The 24,263-nt window shown below is 39.9% G+C and overlaps 1 protein-coding gene across 4 annotated transcripts in view; it reads right to left on the bottom strand.

Annotated features, from left to right (window-relative positions):
• The window catches only part of ZNF565 (zinc finger protein 565), a 32,472-nt gene extending 8,281 nt beyond the window's left edge, over positions 1–24,191 (bottom strand). Inside the window, exons 1-7 of one of the 4 annotated variants that reach the window (XM_078439057.2) lie at positions 24,102–24,191; positions 14,308–14,465; positions 11,961–12,047; positions 10,292–10,360; positions 8,130–8,203; positions 3,982–4,108; positions 3,192–3,287 (exon numbers count right to left, since the gene is read on the bottom strand). In XM_078439057.2, the coding sequence (XP_078295183.1) occupies positions 3,192–3,287; positions 3,982–4,108; positions 8,130–8,138 (232 nt within the window). In that variant the 5' untranslated portion in view covers positions 8,139–8,203; positions 10,292–10,360; positions 11,961–12,047; positions 14,308–14,465; positions 24,102–24,191. Of the gene's footprint in view, positions 1–3,191; positions 3,288–3,981; positions 4,109–8,129; positions 8,204–10,291; positions 10,361–11,960; positions 12,048–14,307; positions 14,466–22,392; positions 23,059–23,154; positions 23,222–24,101 lie in introns of all 4 variants that reach the window. The other 3 variants (XM_060652118.3, XM_078439058.2, XM_060652119.3) reach the window with 3 other exon arrangements.
• Positions 24,192–24,263: the final 72 nt, after the last annotated feature.

The raw sequence follows: 24,263 nt of genomic DNA, 5'->3' as shown, positions 1-24,263 counted from the left end.
GTTTAACACTACCAGTATTAAATCATGTTAACACCAAGTACTCTCCACAATAGTACTCATCAAAAGTATCAAGGTCACGAAAGACTGAAGAACTATCACAGATTAGAAGATGCTAAGGAGACACAATAACTAAATGTAACAGGGGATCTGGGACTGGATCCTAGGACAGAAAGAGAACATTAGGGGAAAATCTGACAAAATTCTAATAACATCTATATTGGTTAATACTACTGTACCAATGGTAATTTCCTAGTTTTGATAACTGTACTATGGTTATGTAAAATGTTAACATTCGTGGAAGCCGGGGGAAAGGCATATGGGAATTCTAACAATTTTGCTAGTTTTCTATAAGCCTAAAAATTATTCAAAATAAAAAAGTTAAACACTTTACTAAAAAGAAAAAAATTCTATTTCAGTCTTGAGGTAGGTAAAGAAACACAGTTTTAAGTACATTTTAAATTTATTATTATTTATTTATTTATTTAGTGAGCGCTCATACATGCAAGTGGGGCAGGGGCAGAGAGAGAGGGAGAGCAAGAACCCCAAGCAGGCTCTACACACAGCAAGGAGCCCTAAGCAGGGCTCAATCTCACTACTGGGATGTCACGGCCTGAGACAGTATCAAGAGTCAGATGCTTAACCTACGGAACCACCAAGGTACCCCAATTTTTAAAAGTCCTATTAAAGACTATTCTTTCAAAGCAATACGAAGTACAACTTTAAAATCATTTGAGGGTAGAAAGAGGGATAATCAAAGGTGAGCAGAATGGAAATTGCCAGAAATAGAAGTGAAGAACAGAACATATGAAATAAAATGACAGGAATAAGAATAGACACATTAGTCATTACAATAATGAGAATAGATTGAATCCCCTTATTAAAGTGCAAGAACCTTGGATTGATTCAAAGAAGAAACTCTAACAGAATCTTGAGTACATGGACACACTTCAAGTGGCTGTGACTTTTTAAAAAAAGGATACGCAAAGATATGTCATAATTTTTAGACCAAAAAAAGAGGGCATTTGATGGAATATCAGAAAAAATATAATTCAAGTTTTACAAAAATGTAAAATACAATAACATTACATATAATACAAGAAACAGTTCTTAGAACTTCATAGCACAGTACAGAGAAAGTTAAAAGGACATGCAGATTTGAGCGCCTAAGTGGCTCAGTTGGTTAAGTGTCTGACTTCGGCTCAGGTCATTATCTCACAGTTTGTGGGTTCAAGCCCTGCATTAGGCTCTCTGCTGTCAGCACAGAGCCCTCTTTGAATCCTCTTCACCCTCCCTTTGTACCCTTCCCCAGCATAAATAAACATTAAAAAAAAAAAAAAAAAAAGGACATGCAGATTCTAAATCATATAATCAAAACGATGAGAGATAAACAGAGAGGCATTTCCTTTCCAAGTAACACTAGTTTTAAATATATGTAGGGGTGCCTGGGTGGCTCAGTTGGTGAAGCGTCTGACTTCAGCTTAGTTCACGACCTTGCAGCTCGTGAGTTCGAGTCCTGCGTCGGGCTCTGTGCTGACACCTCAGAGCCTGGAGCCTGCTTCCAATTCTGTGTCTCCCTCTCTCACTACCCCTCCCCCACTCTCTTACTCTCTTTCAAAAATAAATAAACATTAAAAATTTAAAAAATAAATAAATATATGTAGAGAACATTTTCCAAAATTGGAACAACTTGACCTAGTGATGACATTGGAAGAGAAAAGTCAGTGGTAGGATTTCTTCTTTGGAAAATTCCTGCTAACACATTAATTCCATTCTCATTTAAAATATCCTACTGGCTGGTTCAGTCAGTATAGCATGGGAATCTTGATCTCAGGGTTGTGATTCCAGCCCTATGTTGAGGGTAGAGATTACTTAAAAATTAAATCTTTAAAATGAAACAAACAAATATATAAAATATCCTATGAGAAAGAAGGTAAAGACCTTTTTGTTTTGTTTTGTTTTGTTTTGAGGGAGAGTATGAACACAAGTGAGGAGGGGCAGAGAGACAGGGAGAGAGAAAAAATCTGTGCTGTCACAACAAAGCCTAATGTGGGGCTTGATCCCACAAACTGTGAGATCATGACCAGAATTGAGATCAAGAGTCAGACACTTAACCCACTGAACCACCCAGTCTCCCCAAAGACATTTTCATATGGTCAAAAACAGAATTTATGGAACAGACCTACACAAAAGGAAATTTTTAGGTGTTCTTTAGATAGAGAAAAAAATAATCCCAATGAAAATAAATAAATAACAACAACAACAGAGGAGTTGGGGGGGTAACTGGTAAGTATTCAAAGATACCAGTATTGCCCAGCAAGTGCCAATTAATAATACTTGATAACTTTTATTTAATGGTCATTACTGCCTGGCATTGTTCTGGGAATTTCACATTATTAACTCCTATAACAACCATAATAATTACACGAAGGGGGCTCTATTTTTATCTCATTTGCAAAGGAGAAAACTGAAGCACAGAGATTTTAAGCAATTTACCTAAACTCACAGATCCAGTAATTGGCAGAGCTAAGATTTGAACTCAATCTGATTCCCAAGTCAGTCCCTTAGCCATTACATGACCTTATCTCTCAAACATTTAGAGAATGAATTGCTGAATTGGGTAAAATGAGCTGTTTTAAGAAAATAAGTATTTTTAAAAATTTTTTAATGTTTCTTTTTGAAAGAAAGAGAATGAGAGTGGGGGAGGGGCAGAGAGGGAGACACAGAATCTGAAGCAGGTTCCAGGCTCTGAGCTGTCAGCACAGATCCCAACCCTGAGCTCAAAACCACAAACTGGGAGATCATGACCTGAGCTGAAGTTGGACGCTTAGCCGACTGAGCCACCCAGGCGCCCCGAAAGTATTTTTTAAGGGATGAAGATGCTTTCAGGAAAAAGAATCCAAAGTACAGGTAAAAGTGGAGCAAAAGGGGAAAAAGGGAGCATGTTCTTTTTGAAGTGGGAGGAAAATATGCAAGAAGAAAGGATAATGGGGGTAAGGGCAAGGTTCCCTTGGGAGCTGAGGCTGACACAATCTCTGCTCTTTGTGTCTTCATGTCTCAGGCTGTTCTACAGTTTTCAGTACACCTTGGAGGGGAGCCTCTCAGTAATGACTTAAGTTACTGCTGTCAGTTGACTCACCTACTGGCTATTATCATTCCCAATGACCTCCCCCACTAGATCACCCCTCACTCACCTGGACACCATGGTCCTGTCATATCATTTGCAATCATCCAGGGTTCTCTCCCTTGCTCCAGTAAGGAAATGAGGTCAGGCTTAGAAATGGAAAGTCCTGTTAATAGGAAAAGAAATGGAGCATAATTGTCCTGTTCCAAAATTCAAACACAGTCCCTTGGTCACCAAGGAAAGAGACAATTATGAAGGAAGGAATGAAGGAAGGTGTAAAGTTTGTCCAAAGGACAGGAAGACAGAGGTGCTAATGGAACTACCCCTTTGCACATCCATAAACCACAAAGAATTTCCTTGGAAACAGAGAGCAGAAATTTAGCCAGAAACCTATAGGTCTCCCTAGAAATTCACTGTGAAGAAACCAGAAATTCCAGAAGGCTAGTCCTGAGTTATTTAGAGTAGATAGCTATGGTGGTCATTCTCCATTTGCCCTCTCCTCCCCACTCAATCCATTCCTTGCTCTGTGCCCCACACAGCTTACCTGGAGGGACTGTACTATCCTGGCTCTGTGGTTTCTCCTTGGGTTTGGCATATGGAAGCATCAGCAGAAGGCCAGTGGGTAGGATGAGAGAGCTCAGGGTATTTATCCTTCTCCCTCTCTCCTCTCACCCAGGAGTTTTGGAGGCAGCTACAGTTGCTGCCAGGCAGGCCCTTCTCCATGACTCTAGCTCTCACCATTGTCCAGGGGCAGTTTCCTCTCTTTACCTTTTCCTGCCAGAGGTGATAACAACCTACCACTGTTACAGTCCCTGGAAGCTTCGTTTCCTGTCTGGCCCTAGATTATATAACATCCTTACCTAGTGACACCAAGTTACTGAAGTTCTCCAGAGTCACATCCCTGTACAAGTTTCTCTGGGCAGGTTCCAGGCACTTCCATTCTTCCTGAGAAAACTCTATGGCCACATCCCTGAATGTTACCAACCCCTGAAATAATAAACCCATGCATTACTAGTAAATGAGAGGGCTTTTATTTTTTACATTTATTACAAAATTTTTCAAAAAATATACCAAAGTATACAGAGTAGTATGACCCCCATGAATCCATTGCTCTGCTTCAACAATTAGTAAGACTTTGCAAGACTTTTCAAATCTTGTTTTATTTCCTTTTTTTTTTTTAACCCCTCGTGTATTTTGAGGCAGATCTTACATACCAAATACCAAACATCATAGTATTTTATCCATAAATACTTTAGTACCTAGCAGATTAGCCCTTTTTTTAAAAAAAGTATAACAACCAGAATATCATTATTATACTTAATAAAATTAACAATAACTTCCTAACAACCAGATCAAGTTTCAAATTGCCCCAATCTTCTCAAAAGTAATTTTTTACAGTTGGTTTGTTCAAATCAAGATTCAAATTAAATCCACACATTGCATTTAGTGAGTAGGTTTCCTTAAGTCTCTAGAATCTATAAGAGCCCCTCGAAACCCTTCAAATATTTTTATTGCTATTTATTTATTAATTAAAGAAACATTTGAATCAGTAGAATCTCCCACATTCTTGGCTGATTGCATCTTCATGGAACAGTTTAAAATGTTGCTTTACTTCCATACTTTCTGTGAAAAGGTAGTTAGATCTGGAGGCCTGATACACATTGTTTTTTGGAGGGGCAGGAATATGTCAGAGGTGGTGCTGGGTACTTCCTAGAGCTTCCATCAGGAGGCACATAATAACTGTGCCATTTTTAATGAGGTTAAAATTGATGAGTAGGTTCAGGTATTGACAACCTGACTCATCCAGGAAAACGTCTGTAGGATAGAGAAGATATGGAGAAGGGCACTGTAGGAAGCAGGTGATCAAACAAGCAAGCTATGGAGGAGTGCCTATGCCATGAAGGTAGTATAATAAGCACATTTATTTGGCTAGAGGCCTACATTCATTTCAATATTCCTGTAACTGGAACTAAAACCTCTTTCATACAGTAGGACTCTTCTATAGTCTACAAGGGCCTGGGAACGAACAAAATCTAGCTAAGTGGGATCTTACAAATAAACAAAATAGCATATACAAAATACACAGCAAACAAAAGCCTTGTCAATAATAAAGGCTTTTAAAAATGAATCCTTTACCCTTTCTCCATGGAGAAAGAGAAAAAAAAAAAGATAGGATCCAAAATGTCTTATAAATCTCTATCTTAAAATATAGGACTGGGATGCAGATTACTTAAAAAAAAAAAAAAAAAAAAGTAAAAATCCAAACCACAAAATTGGGAGAAAATATTTACAAATCTTATAACTGATAAGGATCCAGTATATATAAAGAAGTCTTACAATTCAACAATAAAAAAAAATTAAAAACTAAGCAAAGAATTTGATTTCTCCAAAGAAGATATACAGATGGCCAATAAGCATATGAAAAGAGATGTTCAATACCACTAATCATTAGGGAAATGAAAATCAAAATAACAATAAGATGCCACTTCATGTCCTTTAGGATGGCTATTACCAAAAAAGACAAAATAACACATGTTGGTGAGGATGTGGAGAAATCAGAACACATTGCTGACAGGTATGTAAAATGCAGCAGCCACTTTGGAAAAGTTTTGGCAGTTTCTCAAAATGTTAAACATAGAATTATGTAGGTATAGAGAAATGAAAATGTTATGTCCACCCCAAAACCCTGGTATACACCAATGTTCACAGCAGCATTATTCATGATAGCCAAAAAGCAGAAATAACCCAAATGTCCATAAACTGATGAACTAAAGAAAAAAGTAAACTAAATAAACTAAAGAATAAAATTTGGTATAAAAATGAATGAAGTACTGATAAATGTTACAACATGGATGAAGCTTGAAAACATACTACATGAAAAAAGCCAGACACAAAAGAGCAAATACTTTAAGATTCTACTCATAGGAAATCTCCCGAATAGGCAAATCCATAGAGATTTGTAGAAAAGTAAATAGAATAGAAAAGAAAATTAAATTAGAAAAGTAGAAAAGTAAATTAGCAGTTGCCAGTGGATGAGGAGGAGTGGTTGAGAGGGACTAATGCAAATGGGATTTCTTTTGGGGGTAATAAAAATGTTCTAAAATGGATTGTGCTGATGGTTGTAGAACTCTATAAATACACTAAACAGCACAGAACTTTACACTTACATGGGTGAATTTCCTTGTACAAAATTATATATACAATAAATAAAACTGTTAGGGGCAGAGAAAGAGGGAGAGAGAGAGAATCCTAAGCAGACTCTGTGCTGACAGCAGGGCTCAAGCCAATGAACTGTGAGATCATGACCTGTGAGATCATGACCTGAGCTGATACCAAGAGTCCGATGTTTAACCGCCTGAGCCACCCAGGGACCCCTCAGAGAACTCTGTTAATGCTGGCTATATTTATCGATAATTACCAGGTTAGAAATTAAAAGTGAGAAATTTAAAAATATTAATTTATTAATTTATTTAAGTAACCAATAATAAACCTGTTACATGTTAACATAACATACAATTTATGAAAAAAAATTATTGTCAAAAAAACTTAATAGCTTTGTTTTACATTTTTGCAATCTCTTTAATGACTGGCTGAATAAAAGACACTTGGATTTTCACATCTACTTCTGCATTCAGTCTGTTGGGATAACATATATCATATAGCTTCTAAGAAACTCCATTGTACAGTAATTGGAGAGTATGAGTCAGAAAGGCAAATAACATGTTGGTATTATCTCTTGAGAGGGTGTCAGAGTCCTCCTGGACCATGCTTGGAGAACTGCTAATCTAGTGCTACACAATTTAACATGAATGATTTGAAAGCACATTGTGTTGAATGAAAAAAATCTGGTCAAAAATATAGAGTAAGATAACTTCACAAAAATTTGAAAACAGAACACTCAACAGTATATTGCTTAGTATGCATTCATATATGGTAAAACTATTATAAAAATCAAAGGACTGGGGGCGCCTGGGTGGCTCGGTCGGTTAACCGTCCGACTTCGGCTCAGGTCATGATCTCGCGGTCCGTGAGTTCGAGCCCCGCGTCGGACTCTGTGCTGACAGCTCAGAGCCTGGAGCCTGCTTCCGATTCTGTGTCTCCCTCTCTCTCTGACCCTCCCCCGTTCATGCTCTGTCTCTCTCTGTCTCAAAAATAAATAAACGTTAAAAAAAATTTTTTTAAAAAAAAGGACTGATAAACACAAAATCGAAGGCAAGCATAACCATTGGTAGGAACAGTAATGCAGTGTGGAAAGGAATATGATCTGGGAAGGGAATATGGGATGCTTAGATAGTACATTAGTCTAAGTAATGAGTACATCAATACTTTTTTATTACTTTTAAAGTTTATCTATTTTGAGAGAGAGAGAGAGTGCATTAGCAAGTGGGGGAGGGACAGAAAGAGGAGGAGAGAGAGAGGATCCCAAGCAGGCTCTGTGCTGACAGGGCTCGAACCCACAAGCTGGGAGATCACAACCTGAGCCAAAGATGGATGCTTAATCAACTGAGCTACCCAGGCACCCCAATACTTTATTATTTTTTATTATTTTTTACACCATATACATGTTATAGATATGTTTTTATATATATTCTTTGGTAGTATGAAATATCTATGATATTTATTTATTTATTTTTACGATTTTTAAAGATGTAAAATTTAAAAATAAAGGAAACCACCTAGATTAATGGAAAAGATCAAAGTTATCTCATCTTTGGTCCCACTCAACCAGGGTTCTGATAAAGGGGGCTCTCACATTTCTTATAAGACAATATATTTCTGCTCCACTGTTGCTCTGGTAAGAGCCATGTGTCCGTATGTCTACACTGTTGGAGAAGAGAGAGCCACTAAGGGAAGTGGAACACCATCACCCATCCCTGGAATGGAGGAACTGGGAACAAGAATGGGGCTCAGTGAGATAGGGAAGTTTCAGGATAAAGAACACAAATCATGTTCACATGATTTGAAAGGAAGAGAGATTATTTCAAGGATAGAGGAAATTTCAGCTTACCTGTGCCATGGCTTTCAGAACTACCTGGGCTGCTCTGATTTCTTTAGATTCTTCTCTTGGACAAGTGCAGAGTCCTGAAAAAGCAGCGTAGGGGGAAAAAAGGGGAAATCTCTCATAAACTGAGCTTGCCTGAGCACTCCTAAATAGACGACCTTAACACAACTGTACTTCCAATGTCCTGCTCTGCTTCCCTTGTCCTCCCCCTTGTCCCACCACACAACACTAATATCAAGAACTACAGAGTTAACAAAACCCAGCCCCTCTCTACACTCCAGGGAAACTAAAAAATGGATTCAAAGAAGGTACGCTCCAGCACTCACATAGAATCCAACCACCTCAGCAGGAGGGATTCCAGCCTGAACATTCCCCCATCTTGCTGATGCTAATCTATACCCTACACGGGGACTAGTTGGCTCCCACCTGTTCCAAGCTGATCTTCCTCTACAGCTGCTGCAAAGAGTGTCAAGACTCAGAATTGCTTACTCTATCCTCTAAAGATGAGGACAGTACCCACAGGTTACAAACATAGCATACCTGTGCAGGCCAAACCTTGAGAAAAAGATATCCCTAAAACTAAGTCTTCCCACTTCTCTGAGCTCAACAGGCAAAACCTCTTGGGTACTTCTTTGGCTCTACTTCCTCCTTCTAAGTCTAGAAAGGAACACCACCTACACCAGAGGCCTCATCAAAGACTCCAGCCCTGCCTAGACTCACCAGACAGGAGCAAGAAAATCATAGTAAACAGGTATCTGACAAGCACACCTGCATATCCAGAGTATTGACCTGAATGGGAGCTCAATTTATAGAAGCCTCTTGGGCCAGCACTCCTAATCTTCCATCTAAGCCTTCCCTACTGCTTTCCTGCAGAATATCACCTCTAGTATTTGTTAAGGGTGGAGTTCTATGGAAAATGGCCTGTACCTCAAAGTAATGAGAACTCAGGTGTTTTTTTTTAAGTTTATTTATTTTGAGAGAGAGAGAGAGAGAGAGAGAGAGAGAGAGAGAGAGAGAGAGCATGCGTGCAAGCGAGCACGGGGGAGGGGCAGAGAGACAGGAAGAGAGAGAGAGAGAATCTTAAGCAGGTTCCAAGTTGTTAGTGCAGAGCTGGATATGGGGCTCGATCTCGCAAACTGTGACATCATGACCTGAACTGAGATCGAGTTGGACACTTAACCAACTGAATCTCCCAGGTACCCTGAGAACTCAGGGGTTTTAAGGAGGATAGCAATGCTGGTTCTAATCAGAGGTGCAAGAAGCTTCCCATGGTTTGTGGGTGGGGTGGGTGAGAAGGAAGACTAATTTTCTCAATGCAGTGGGGTCAAGGAAAATGTCCTCTACGTTGTAGAATGTGAATTGGGACTTCAAAATCAGAGAATTTTAATAGGCAGAAGAGGTACAGAAGAGTATTCTGATCTATGAATAAAAGTGACAAAAATAGTGGACCAAAAGTATATGGTGTATTTGGGGAGCAGAGAATAATTTGGAATGACTTGTGTAGTTTGGGGAAAGGTCTAGACTAGTGCTGTCCACCAAATCTTTCTGTGATGATGGAAATCTTCACATTTGTACCCTCAATAATTTGGCATTAGCCACATGCACTAAGTATGTAAAAAGTGTCTAGTAGGACTGAGGAACTGGATTTTTCTCTAAATTTTTAATTATATTTAAATTTAATTAGTTTTAGAATCTAGAGGAAGTTTATGCTGGAGATGACATCAGGGGTTGGAAAATGAAGGCGAATGAGTGAAATAAAATAACAATGAGGACAAAGACCAGGCATCTTCATCACTGTGACTGGCACCTGCCATGCTGTCTGGAGGAGAAGGGTCCAATGACTACTAACTGAATATATAAATGTTTGTTTTTCACCCATTAATGAATGGAAGACCACTGAAGAATTTAAAGAGGGAAATGATAGGGTCAATATGGCCAGAATATTTTATTGGAGAGGAGTAAAACTGGAGACAGAGAGATCAACTGAGAGGTGCTTATACTTTTGCAAGCAAACAAAGGACCTGATGAAGGATAATGGCAGTGAAGATAAAAAGGAAGGTATAATTTCAAGGTGTACAGAAGTAAAATCAACAAGCTCTGGCATCTGATTAGATATGGAGATGGAGAAAGAGGAGTCAAAAATTCTTTCAGATTTACTGAGCTCCTACCTCAATTGGCATGGTTCTAGGTGTGAGGAAGATAATAAATCCAGTCCCTGTCCCAGTGGATCTCACATTCTAATGGAAAGAGACAATAACAAATATTGATATACTGACGTTGATACTCCTATTTATGTCAGGTGGCCCAAATTCTATGTAAAAAAATTAAGAAGCGTTAGAGGATAGGGAGCTTTGGGGAAATGAAAGGTGGCCTGAGAAGGCTTTTCATTGAGAAGGTGATATGTAAGCACCGAGTGAGTGGAGTGATAAATGCAGGTATCTAAGAGTACAGGGAACAGTAACTGCAAAGGCCTCAAGGCAGGAGCAGACTTTCTTTGATTAATAAAGGGGATTAGGGTGGCTGGAATGGAGTGTGCAAGAGAAAGTCAGCAGCTCATTTGGGTGACAGAGGTGTCTGGAAGCTGATCACATGGGGCTTGTGGGCCACTGTAAGAACTTTGCTTTTTATTCTTGAATAAGACAGGAAGCCATTAAAGATTTAAGACAAGGAATGGCATACTCTGATTTACATTTAAAGGGATCATGCAAAGAAAGTGAAGGAAGAAGACAAGGGGAGGGAAGCAGGGGGACCAGTGAGAAGGTAGGTAACTGCAGTAATCCAGGCAAGGGGTGAGGGTGGCTTGCATTAGGGATGGTGGTGGTGGGGGGAGTGATGAGACCTGATCAGATTAGACATTCTCTGAAGGTAGAGCTGATGGGATTTGTTGATTTTAGGTATAAAAGGGGAAAAAAAAAAAAAAAAAAAAAAAGGAGGAAGAAGCCATAATGATGCTAAGGTATTTGGCTTGAGGAAATGGAAGTATGAAGTTGTCATTTTTTAACACAAAGAACCCTGAGAGGAGCAGGTCTGAATAAACCAATTATGAGTTCTGTTTCAGACTCTAATACTTGAGATTATTATAACATATCACAGACACAGTGGGCTCTAGCTGTGTAAACTTCCAACAAGGCAATGTTAACAGAAATTAAACTATGTGTGTCCTCTGATGAAGCAATTCCACAGCTGAGACTATCCAAAAGATGTGTGTGGGCTACATGATGGAGACACTGCTGACACTGGAAACAACTTGGAAAAGAACTTAAAAAGGAGGATTGGTTAAATAAATAAGTTACAGTATATCCACACAGTGGGAACACTGTTGCCATAAAATGAACACATATATTTGTTGGTGTTAAGATGTTAAACAATGCTGGACAAAAAAGGTAGTTAATGAAGTAGTATGTGTAGTGTAATCCTATTTTTATAGGAAAAATATACATATGTTCTATATATGCATGTGTGTGTGCACAGAAGATGGACGGAAAGAATTTTCGATTACGTTCTTACATTTGTCTCTGTGTGTATAATTACAGGGGGAATCTTGGTTTTTTTCTATATTTTCAAGTTTTCCCTTAAGCATATGTATTATAATCATAAATAATTTATACCTTCCTCTTTGTTCAGGGGGGTGAATTATAAAAGGAAATATGAATGGAATGATTCATGAGTGACAGTGAGGTGTTTTGGGGAACTTATATGCTGAAGGAGATTGATTTTCTCTATAGTTCTACAGCCTTTTAGGGGCTTGTTCTCAAACAATAACTTAAAGCTCCTGACTGCCCACAGAAGTGAGCTTTCATATGAAAGCCTTCCATTTTTGTTAGTCTGCTCACTCACCTGTGCACAGACCTCTTGTCAACCCTCAATCCAGGATATCCTCCTTGCTCCAAAGAGAAATCACATTTAATTTACAGAAGCAACTTCCTACACACACAAAAAGAAATGGGTCTTAGCCAGTGTGGCAGACATTAATTTAATTACTATTATTTCCCCATTATTCAGTTTTCCTCTCCTTCTGGGTACATAGATGACATGTTCCAGACTCTTGCAGTTAGGCAAGGCCAATAACTGGTTTTGGCCAATGGAATCTGAGCTGCGGTGATGTGTGTCACTTCAATCTGAGGCACTGACAGGACTGCATAATTCTCTAGTTTTTCTATTCCCTGATGTGTGGCCAGGGGGACCATGTGTTTCAGATAGTATAGCTATAGATTGGTGGAATCTACTTTGGTCTGGGACTCTGCCTACATGGATGCGTGTGGACATCCATGGGGACGCCTGAGTGGCTCAGTCAGTTAGGTGTCCAACTTTGGCTCAGGTCATGATCTCACAGTTCGTAGGTTTGAGCCCCGCATTGGGCTCTGTGCTGACAGCCCAGATCCTGGAGCCTGCTTCAGATTCTGTGTTTCCCCCTCTCTCTGCCCCTCCCTCGCTTATGCTCTGTCTCTCTCTCAAAAGTAAATAAACGTTACAAAAAAAAAAAAAAAAAAAAGTCAGAGGAAACTTCAGAAATAACAGAGCAGAGCTGTTAATTTCCAACTCCATACACCTCAAAGGGATTTTTCACAAACATACAATGTGAAACACAAGGCCCCAAAGAGAGAGATTATGAGTTATAGGCTAAGTTGATCTTGACCTAGCAAAACCATGCTTCTCCAGATCCTACCATCAAATCTTTGTACAATTCTTCTGAGCAAAGTTTAGCCATCCATATACCACTTGGTGAAGCTTGAAGCTACATCCCTGGATTTTCTCTATCTAAATTGATAGACATTCTTATTCTTTAGAGGCCAGAGGTCCCACATCACACAGGGACTGGGAGAAGTTGCCAGGTCATGAGAATTAGACATATAGAGGTATCTCCACCTTAACATTAGTAATCTATTCCTAAAAAGCAATCATTCTGTGCAAGAACTCTAACCAGAGCCTTTTTCCCACTATTTAAAATGTGAAAAATATAATGCATCACATTTTAACACAAAGCACCCAAATAATTTCCTAAAACATAATTGAACACACAAAAAAATCTACATATAATAAAGTATTGTATTAGGGGCGCCTGGGTGGCTCAGTCGGTTAAGCGTCCAACTTCAGCTCAGGTCATGATCTTGGGGTCTGTGAGTTCGAGCCCCACATTAGTCTCTGTGCTGACAGCTCAGAGCCTGGAGCCTGCTTCAGATTCTGTGTCTCCCTGTCTCTCTGCCCCTCCCTGGCTCAACTCTGTCTCTCTCTCTCTCAAAAATAAATAAACATTAAAAAAATTAAAAAAAAATATTGTATTAGATTGTAATTTTCTTAAAACATTACTTCTTGATCACCAATTATTAACAACTAGTTGCTCTGAGCATCATGAACATCAGCATACCCCTTTTGTTAACACACCAATATATGTACCTGTCAAAATATTTGCATGATTGATGTTTTATTAATTGTATTTCTTTTTTTCTTTAATGTTTATTTTATTTTTGAGAGAGAGAGAGAGAGCATGAGTAGGGGAGGGATACAGAGAGAGAGAGGGACAGAATCCCAAGCAGGCTCCAGGTTCTGAGCTGTTAGCACAGAGCCTGACACAGGGCTCTAACCCACGAACTGCAAGATTGTGACCTGAGCTGAAGTCAAACGTCCAACTGATCGAGCTGCCCAGGCACACCCTTATATGCTATATTTTAAATGATGTATTGAATTTTATTGATGTAAACATACATTTCCCCAGTATAAACATCAACCAAAAATCATGACAATGAGATGTATACATTTTCAGGCAATATTCAGTTTTCTGAGTAAGACAAGAGCAGGGAGTTTAACTAAATGAAAGATTTCTATGAAACAGTAATTCTAAGTACTCACAAATTTAGTAGTAATATAATAGCTAATATCAACATAAAAATGTTGCAGGTATGGTTAAATGGAAAAAAAAAGGTTACAAATATGCTCATGTGCTCCTATCTGTAAAATACACAGATACATCAATACAGAAAATATAGACAGACAAATTACATGAAAAATGTCTAGGAAGTTTTGTCTTTAAAGATTACTTTGGTTATTTCGGGCTGTGATCTTCAATGTTCTTCATTTTACTAAAGTGTATGTTTTTTCAATAATTATGTATTAGTTTTTAAATTATTTTTAAGTTCTGTTAAATGTAAGCTATCCCTAAGTAGCAGATAAAAAAGAAAATACTTACCTTTTTTTTTAAGTAATCTTCCCTTGAACATAAAATAATAGCTTAGGATATTCTAAAAATAGTTGTATTTTCACAGAATCGCTTTTGTTTTTGCTTTGTCAGCTCCCAGTAGTTGCAAACTTCTTGATTTGGTAACTATATTCATGTATGCTGTAGTCCTGCGTGGAAAAGAATGAAAAGTCATTAGTATATTACATATATATATTATGTATAATGGTATATAACAGTGTGTAACAGTGCTTCCTTTCAGCTCTTCTTGCCAGATGAGTCTATTATGCTTCTGTACCTGCCCCACTGTTCTCTAAACAGCTACAAACTTAGCTTGCCCCATTGGTCATACTTTGGATTTCTGATGATTAGAATGATGAAAACTACAAGTCTTGGGGTGCCTGGGTGGCTCAGTTTGTGAAGTGTCTGACTTCGGCTCAGGTCATGATCTCATGGCTTGTGGGTTTGAGCCCTGCATTGGGCTCTGCACCGACAGAATGAAAAGCTTGCTTTGGATCCTCTCTCTCCCTTTCTCTCTGCCCCTCCCCTGCTCACTCATGCTTGTTCTCTCTCTCTCTCTCAAAATAAATATTAAAAAAAATATAAAATTTAAATAAAAAAACTGCACGTCTTGTATAGGACTCAAGAAAACTAATTTACCTCCACAGAGCTCTTACGAGATCAGTTTGACTTAGACATGGTTAATATGACAATGGTCAATAATATGGTCATGGTCATGGTCAATAAGACAATGACTGTTCTGGTCACACAAGTTATCTCCCTCTTATGAATTATCACAGCATTACTATCAGGATAAAATAGTGCTCTTTATCATCCTTTACTTTGAATATCTGTATACTACTTTTGTCTCACCTATTATGTTATTTGCACTTTAAAAGTAAATAAAGACTATAACTTTTATTTTTTCCCTTAAGTAATCTCCACACCCAACATGGTGCTCGAACTCACAGCCCTGAGATCAAGAGTCGAATGCTCCACCAACTAAGCTAGCCAGGCACACAGAGACTATGACTTAAAAAAAAAAAAAAAAATTTTTTTTAAGTTTATTTATTTTGAGAGAGTGAGAGAGCGAGAGAGAGAGAGAGTGGTGTCTGGGAGAGGCAGAGAGAGAAGCCCAAGTAGGCTTCATGCTGTTGGTGAGGAGCCCAACACAGGATTGCAACTCTCAAACCATGAGAGTATGACCTGAGCCGAAATCAAGAGTCAGATGCTTAACCAACTGAGCCACCCAGGAGCCCCGAGACTATAACTTTTAAAAAGCAATTTGTCTCCCTGAGTTCTAGATTAGGATTTTGCACCTTTGAAAATTCTTAATAAATTTCTAATGTCCCAAAGGAATCCATTATAAAAATATGTGAGTGGTAGGGGCACCTGGGTGGCTCAGTTGGTTGAGCGTCCTACTTGCTCAGGTCATGATCTCGTGGTCCGTGAGTTTGAGCCCCGCATTGGGCTCTGTGCTGACAGCTCAGAGCCTGGGGCCTGCTTCAGAATCTGTGTCTCCCTCTCTCTGCCCCTCCCTCACTCATGCTCTGTCTCTCTCTCTGTGAAAAAGAAATAAACTTGAAAACTATGTGAGTGGCATGCACAAAAACACTTTTGGGAATAGCTCATAACTAAATTATAGAAATACAAATTCTCTTTAGTAGGCAAAAATGAAAAAATTAGGGTTATCTTGATAATGAAATACTAACGTTTATTTACTTTTGAGAGACAGAGCTCAAGCGGGGAGGGGGAGAGAGATGGAGACACAGAATCTGAAGCAGGCTCCAGGTTCTGAGCTGTCAGCACATGGCCCGACGTGGGGCTCAAACTCACAGACTGTGAGATCATGACCTGAGCCGAAGTTGGACACTTAACCGACTGAGCCACCCAGGTTCCCCCATGTAATGAAATACTACATAGTGACTATAAAATACAACATTACCATGTAATACATTATTAAATAATAAAGGCAGGTTACAGAATTTATACACAAGTGATACCCCTCTATAAAATCCCACAGAAAAATATTTGAAGTATATCCACCAAAATATTAAGAATATTTATTTCTGGATGAAGGAATTTTTAGCAAATTTCTATTTTTACATTCACCTTATATTTTTCACAAGAAAAATCATAAAAATATTGTTTCCATTTAAAAATAAATAACCAGGGGCACCTGGGTGGCTCAGCCACTTAAGCTTCAGACACTTGATTTCGGCTCAAGTCATGATCTCACAGTTTTGAGACTGAGCTCTGTGTGGGGCCCCTGCATTGAGCTCTGGCACTGGGTACAGAGCATGTTTAAGATTCTCCTTCACCCTCCGCCCTTCCCCACCGTCTCTCTCTCTCTCTCTCTCTCTTAAAAAAAAACAAAAAACAAAAAAACCCCACCAAACCAAACCAAAAATAAATAACCATAGTTGTAGATAGTATTTATTTTCCTGGTAGTAGAAAAAATTAGGAAATATTGAGACAACGTTTATGACATGAATGGGATCAAGAAAAGAAATTAGTGTGATTGAAACCAATAACAACTAAAAGTTCTTTAACAGTCCTTTAAATGTTGATTCATATTTCTTGATACATTGGTATAGCTTCATTATCAAAAATATTCTGTGAATGACCAATTTTCAAGAAAGTTCAAATTAAATAAAACAGCATATGTAAAGTAGAAAGAATGGTGCCAGACACACAGCGAGCTTCTCCATTCAATCACTAATTAGAAGATTTTTGGGTAGGATCTTTGCAAAACCTGAGCACTTTGTAATTTATCATTTTGTTTATGACATCCTTTTCATTGTTCTCATTAAAGCTTTGTAAGCACATTGTTTATTAGCTGGATGAATATAATAGATGATGGAACATTCCTCTTCTCTTTCCCTACTGTTGGGTGCAAATTTGAGACATCTCAAAGACTATTATCAGGTATTATTATCCTTGGTTTTAAATTTTCAGGGGTCATGAGTATCTTTGAAAATCTTCTGGAATATGGCACCTAGGTGGTTCAGTTGGTTGGGCGTCCAATTCTTGATTTCGGCTCAGGTCATGATCTCAGGGTTATGGGATTGAGCCCCTCATTGGGTTCCATGCTGAGTGTGGAGCCTGCCTAAGATTTCCCCCTCCCCACCAGAATTGGGTCGTCCACCCCCAATTCATGTGTTGAAGTCCTAACCCCTAATGTCACTGTATTCGAAGACAGGGCCATTGTGGAAGACACACCAGAGCTTGTTTTTTTTCTCTCTCTCTGTGAAGATACAGCAAGATGGTGGACAACTGTAAGCCAAAAAGAGAGCCCAACTAGAAACTATCTATGCTGACATCCTGATCTCAGAATTCCAGCTTCCATAACTGTGAACAGTCTCAGCTGATCAAGATAGATGTCAATATTGGGGCGCCTGGGTGGCTCAGTTGGTTAAGCGTCCGGCTTCAGCTCAGGTCACGATCTCGGGGTCTGTGAGTTCGAGCCCCGCGTCGGGCTCTGGGCTGATGGCTCAGAGCCTGGAGCCTGCTTCTGGTTCTGTGTCTCCCTCTCTCTCTGCCCCTCCCCCGTTCATGCTCTGTCTCTCTCTGTCTCAAAAATAAATAAACGTTAAAAAAAAAAAAACATTAAAAAAAAAAAGATATATGTCAATATTGCCTAACGTGATACACAGAGTCAATGGAATCCTTATCAAAACCCAATGATATTATTTTTTGCAGAAATAGAAAAATTCATCATAAAATACACACAGAATCTGAAGGAGCAGTCTTTTTTGGTTTTGTTTTTGAGAAAGAGTGGGCGCAAATGAACGAGAGGCAGAGAAAGAGGGAGAGAGAGAGAGAATCCCATGAGGGGCTGAGAGAGAATCCCATGCTGACAGCACAGAGCCTGAAGTGAGGCTCCTTTGAGCTTACCCAAAGTGGGGCTCCTCTGAGCCCACCTGAAGTGGGGCTTGAACTCACGAACTGTGAGATCATGACCTGATCCAAAGTTGAATACTTAATGGACTGAGCCACCTATATGCCCTTGAAGGTACAGTCTTGAAAAACAACAAAGTTGGAGGTCTCTCAATTCCTGATTTCAAAACTTATTACAAAGCTATGGTATTCAAAACAGTGTGGTACTGCCACGAAGTCAGATACCTAGACCAGTGACATAGAATGGAAACCCTCACATATATGGTCAAATAGTTTTCAACAAGAAGACCCAAGACCATTCAATGGGAAAAAGGACAGTCTTTTCAACAAATAGTACTGGGAAAACTGGATATCCGTATGCAAAAGAATGAAGTTGGATCCCTACCTAATACCATATACAAAAACTAACTCAAAATGTATAACAGTTCCAAACATAAGAACTAAAACTATAAAACTCTTTGTGAAGAAACATAAGGAAAAATTTTCACAATATTGGATTTAATTAATTAATTTAATGATTTATTGGGTATGACAAAGAAAGCACAGACAACAAAAGAAAAAATAGATATATTGTGGACTTTATCAAAATTAAAAAACTTCTGTGCATCAAAGGACACTATTAAGAGTAAAAAGGCAATCCATGGACTGGGAACAAATGTCTATAAGTCATGTATCTAAAAAGGGATTGATACTTACAATTGATACTTACTTACAAAACTCCTACAATGTAGCAAGGAAATACAATCTGATTACAATTAAATCTTTTTCCAAAGATATTCAAATGGCCGATAAACACATAAAAAGATCCCCAACATCATCAATTGTTAGGAAAAGGCACATCAAAACCACAGTGAGGGGGGCACCTGGGTGGCTCAGTTGGTTAAGCCTCAGAGTTCCACTCAGGTCATGATTTCACTGTGGAGTTTGAGTGCTGAGTCTGGCTGTGTGCTGACAGCTCCGAGCCTGGAGCTCACTTCTGATTCTCTGTCTCTCTCTCTCAAAAATAAATAAAAATTTGGGGCGCCTGGGTGGCGCAGTCGGTTAAGCCTCCGACTTCAGCCAGGTCACGATCTCGCGGTCCGTGAGTTCGAGCCCCGCGTCAGGCTCTGGGCCGAAGGCTCGGAGCCTGGAGCCTGTTTCCGATTCTGTGTCTCCCTCTCTCTCTGCCCCTCCCCCGTTCATGCTCTGTCTCTCTCTGTCCCAAAAATAAATAAAAAAACGTTGAAAAAAAAAAAATTAAAAAAAAAAAAAATAAATAAAAATTAAAAAACAAAAAACACTGCAATGATGGGTGACTGGCTGGCCTAGTCACAGAGCACGGGACTCTTGATCTTAGGATTGTGAGTTTGAGCCCCACACTGGGTGTAGAGACAGTTAAAAAAAAAATAAGTGACTGTAAGCCAACTGAGTGACTGTGTAGATCTTTTGTCTAATTATGGCTTTTAGAACCATGGTAATGTTTCATGCACTCAAAAAATAATTACAATCAACCAGGATGTATGTATGTGTGTAAATCCAAAATAAAATACAAAAAGTAACAAATGGATTTATCTATGTTATGAATGAGTAACATCACCATGCAGAAAGGTGTAGGGAAAGGTGTCCTTTTACCATATACTGTAAGACTAAAAATAAAAAGAGGTATATGAGGTGTGGGAGTGTAGATTAGCAATTTTTTAAAAATGTTTCATATACTTTTGAGTGTGCACGAGAGAGAGAGAGAGAGAGAGAGAGAGAGCGAGAGCGAGCGCACACAAGCAGGCCAGGGGCAGAGAGAGAGGGGAACAGAGGATCCAAAGCAGACTCCATGCTGACAGGAGACAGCCTGACGTGGGGCTCAAACTCATGAACTGTGAAATCATGATCTGAGCTGAAATCAAGAGTAGGATGCTAAACCAACTAAGCCATCCAGGCACCCCTCTAAATATGATTTTCTAATAAAAGGAGCCAGTTTTCTCTGGGAAATGTGCATGTTCCAGAACTGGGGCTGGGACAGTGTAAGCAGAAAGAGTTAGGGGTCCCTGGGGAAAAAAGAGACAGACATAGCTTTTTTGCTATAAGAAAAGTCATTTCAGGCTCCTGGCCATCTTGTGAAAGAAAGAACAGCCACTATCAGGCCAGGAGATAACTTAATCATATCAGGGACAACAAATTGGCTGGTAAAACTAACAGTGCTGATTCAAAAGTGAAGAAAACTAACTTGATGTATACATTCTTGGGTTATATTTTCAGGATTTAAACCCTTTTGAGAACTCAGATACCAGACCAATTGATGATGCTGTCCTTTGCCAGCCCTCACGACTTTGACCTACACTCTTTGTTTTTAATGTTTGTTTATTTTTGAGACAGAGAGAGACATACAGACAGACAGAGTGGGAGCACAGGAGGGCCAGAGAGAGAGGGACACAGAATCCAAAGCAGGCTCTAGGCTCTGAGCTGTCAGCAGAGCCTAACGTAGGGCTCGAACTCACAAACCGGGATTCATGACCTGAGCCAATCAGATGCTCACCCGACCAAACCACCCAGGTGCCCCTGGACTCAGTCATTTTAAGATGACTTTTACCCCAATTCCATGCTATATTCCCCATTGTACAAGGCCCTTAAGATGTATGCACCCTTAGTGTAAAACTTCCCCTGGGGGACACTGCTTTGGGGAAGATCCCTGGTGTTCTCCCTTACTTAGCAGAAGTAAAACTCTTCCCTCTCCTATTTTTTGGCTGGTTGTGTGTTTTGGCTTGACACCCACCAAGAGGTAAACCCAGTTTCGGATAACAAAATAGCCTGCAACATCTTGTGGTACCAGAAAATATGGCAGTACTAAAAAAAACAATAAAGGGAACACACTGAAATGACACACTAAAAAGTCAACTTGAAGGAGCTCCCAGTGGCCAAATCTCGAGTTATTTAAGGAATAAAATAGTGATAGTAATGAAATGCAACCTACAGAATTAAAAAAAAAATCCAATCTATACTTACATAAATAATTTAGTAAATAAATGAGTCAGGGAGAAGGAATATCTCCTTCTGACAGTAGTATTCTACTTGGCAAATGTAGAAGGAAGGATGGAAATTTGGGGGGCACCTGGGTGGCTCAGTCGGTTAAGCATCTGACTTTGGCTCAGGTTTGTGGGTTTGAGTACCACAACAGGCTCTGTGCTGACAGCTTAGAGCCTGTCTTGGATTCTGTGTCTCCCTCTCTCTGCCCCACTCCCGCTCATGCGCGCTCTCTCTCTCTCTCTCAAAAATAAACATTAAAAATTTTTTTCTTAATTTTTTTTTGGTGTTTATTTATTTTTGAGACAGAGACAGAGCACAAGCAGGGGAGGGGCAGAGAGAGAGGGAGACATAGAATCTGAAGCAGGCTCCAGGCTGAGCTGTCAGCACAGAGCCCAACGTGGGGCTTGAACTCACAAGCCCACAAGATCATGACGTGACCCGAAGCCAGATGCTTAACTGACTGAGCCACCCAGGCACCCCTAAAAAAATTTTTAAGTCACCATTTGGCAAATAGCCGGTAATGACATTTTCAGGGGAAAATTATCAATGAGTGTTAAGATTTGCAGGTGGAAGTAGGATGAGAAACAGGATATTTATATAGGCTTAAGGTATTTCTCAAGACACATATTAATTATAATGGGGAAAATGGCAACTTTGCAGTGGAGAAATCAGACAGAAACCACTTTAACCAAGTGATTAAAGTTACCACTAGTAATGAGGCAAATTGATCTCTTAGGTCTCCCAAGAGGATGTCTTGAGAACACATCACTTTTGGGGTATGCTTGTCCCAAAAGCATACCCTGAATTTAATTACAAGGAAGCATGTGACAACCTCAAATAGGGGAACATTCTACGTTGCATAATTTATAAAACAAATGGCCAATACCTTTTAAAAGTGTCAAGGTCAAGTGAGACAAAGACTGAGGAACTGTGCCAGAACAAAGAAGACTAAGAAGACTTATCAACTAGCTGCAACATATGATCCTGGATTGGATCCTTGTGCAGAAAAAGGACACTAAGGGACACTGATGAAATTTGAATAAAGTTTGTAGATGAGTTAGTAGTAATGTATCAATGTTAATCTCCTGGTTTTTATCATGTATTGTGATTATGTAAAATGGCAATGATGTAGAGAACAAAGGCAAAAGAAATGTAGATAAAATTAAATTTCCTTATAACTTGCAGCCCATTGACAAATACCTGAGGCGGGTGGGTATAACATTCCTCCAGGAAACTCCTGATCTTAATGTTAATGCCTTGCTGGAGAGAAAAACCACCTTAGTTTGACAATAGTCAGGTCTCCATGATCCTGTAAGTCTTAACATATGAAAATCCTTTCGGAAACTTCCTTTGTCTTTACCTTCCCCAACTCCACAGTGTATAATCCCAGTGCAGCTCTTTCTACCCATGGGTCCTATCTCTGTGCTATAATAAAGCCACCTTTTTGTACTTCATGTTTCAAGAATTCTTTCTCGACCATTCCCTCATGAACCCCCTTCAAATGGAGAAGTAGATTAAGAGTATGTGGGAATTCTATTTTTGCAACAGTTTTAAGTCTAAAACTAATTCAAAATGAAAAGTTAAAAAAAATGTTTAATGAACATTAGGTGTGCAGGGAATAGGGGGTATATGAACCTTTCAGTTCATTTCGAGGGCTCCCAATAATTTACTCCAATGGCATATACTGGAGACCAGGTCACTTTGCGGGGGAGGGGAAGTTAGGCAAGAAGTTTCAGAACAAAAAAAGAATGTCGTGAAAAACAAGGGTCTCAGGGAAAGAAGAACACCTAATGCACCTTGAACTTCGCTTTTGGATGTTCAATAGCAATTTTTTCCTTTTCCTCTCAACATCTCTCTTGGAGAAGGCTTAGAAAAAAAAGGGGGGGATAATGAGTAAGCAGGACATTTTGTCCTCCACACAAGAGACAGAAGTCGGGTAAGACTGGATAACATGTCCAATACCAATGTCACTGGGAGAGGCTGAGGCAATCACTGTCCAGGGCCACAATCTGTTCTAACTTCACAGGTTCTGCAAGGGTCAGAACGCTGGAGTTACAGGCACCTCCTGCCAGCACATTTGGTGCTACACAAATGGTGTCACACAAACACACATCCACTCTTGAAACATACAAGACACAACCACACAATCACAGACATCTCCATGCCCTTATACTCACCCACTAAAAAGACACACACAGTCACACAATCTATTAACCACCATGACACACAAAGTCACTCATATAGTCACAGCTTGCCCACACCATTACTCGCAAATGTCTCACACAATCACATACCCCCTTGGGGGATATGCATAATCACTGGCACTCCGGCCCAACCAACGTCATAATTGAACATTCACTCCGGAGACACAGTCACATTCACACAGGCAAACACACGTTACCCTCAAACACACAGCACCACACACTGCCACCGTTTCACAGACACACTCCATGGGACACAAGAGGGATACACACACGCGTTGTCACCACACAGTCACAGACACACAACTACACAAACTACCACACGTGGCTACAATATCATGCAACCAACACCATACGATCACCTTGGAGACATATAATCATAACCGCACAGACGCCTTCACCTGTCTCAGTCACAACCACACTCACATCCCCCCAAGAACAAGGCGTACAGTCACAAGCAGATATCACCCCCCACAGTCGCAAGGACCCCACACCCCAACACACAGTATCACACATGGCTACACAAACACCAGACTTACACCCTGGAGACAGGCGGCCACAGCCACACACTCACAGTCACCCACCCCTGGTCACGCAGCCCCAAAGACTCATTCTCAATCCGGCATTCTCAACCCGCTCCCGCCAGCGCGCACAGACCAGAGGCTCTGGACACGCCCCGTCCCCGCCCCGGACTCCCAGACCCCTCACCTTCTGCCTCCCCTTGGTCGCGTCCGGGTCCCTGCGGAGCTAACGATCTCGCCACGACGTCAAGGAAAGCGTAACGTCGGCCGCTTTGGACTCTGGGAAACGCAGTCCAAAGCCAGACCAGACACATGCAAGATGGTGTCCTCATACCTCAGGGCCTGAGTT

The sequence above is a fragment of the Panthera onca genome, chromosome E2 (genome assembly GCF_046562875.1).
Source record: "Panthera onca isolate mPanOnc1 chromosome E2, mPanOnc1 haplotype 2, whole genome shotgun sequence".
NCBI classification, from domain to species: Eukaryota; Metazoa; Chordata; class Mammalia; order Carnivora; family Felidae; genus Panthera; species Panthera onca.
This window is presented reverse-complemented; position numbering and strand designations above follow the sequence as displayed.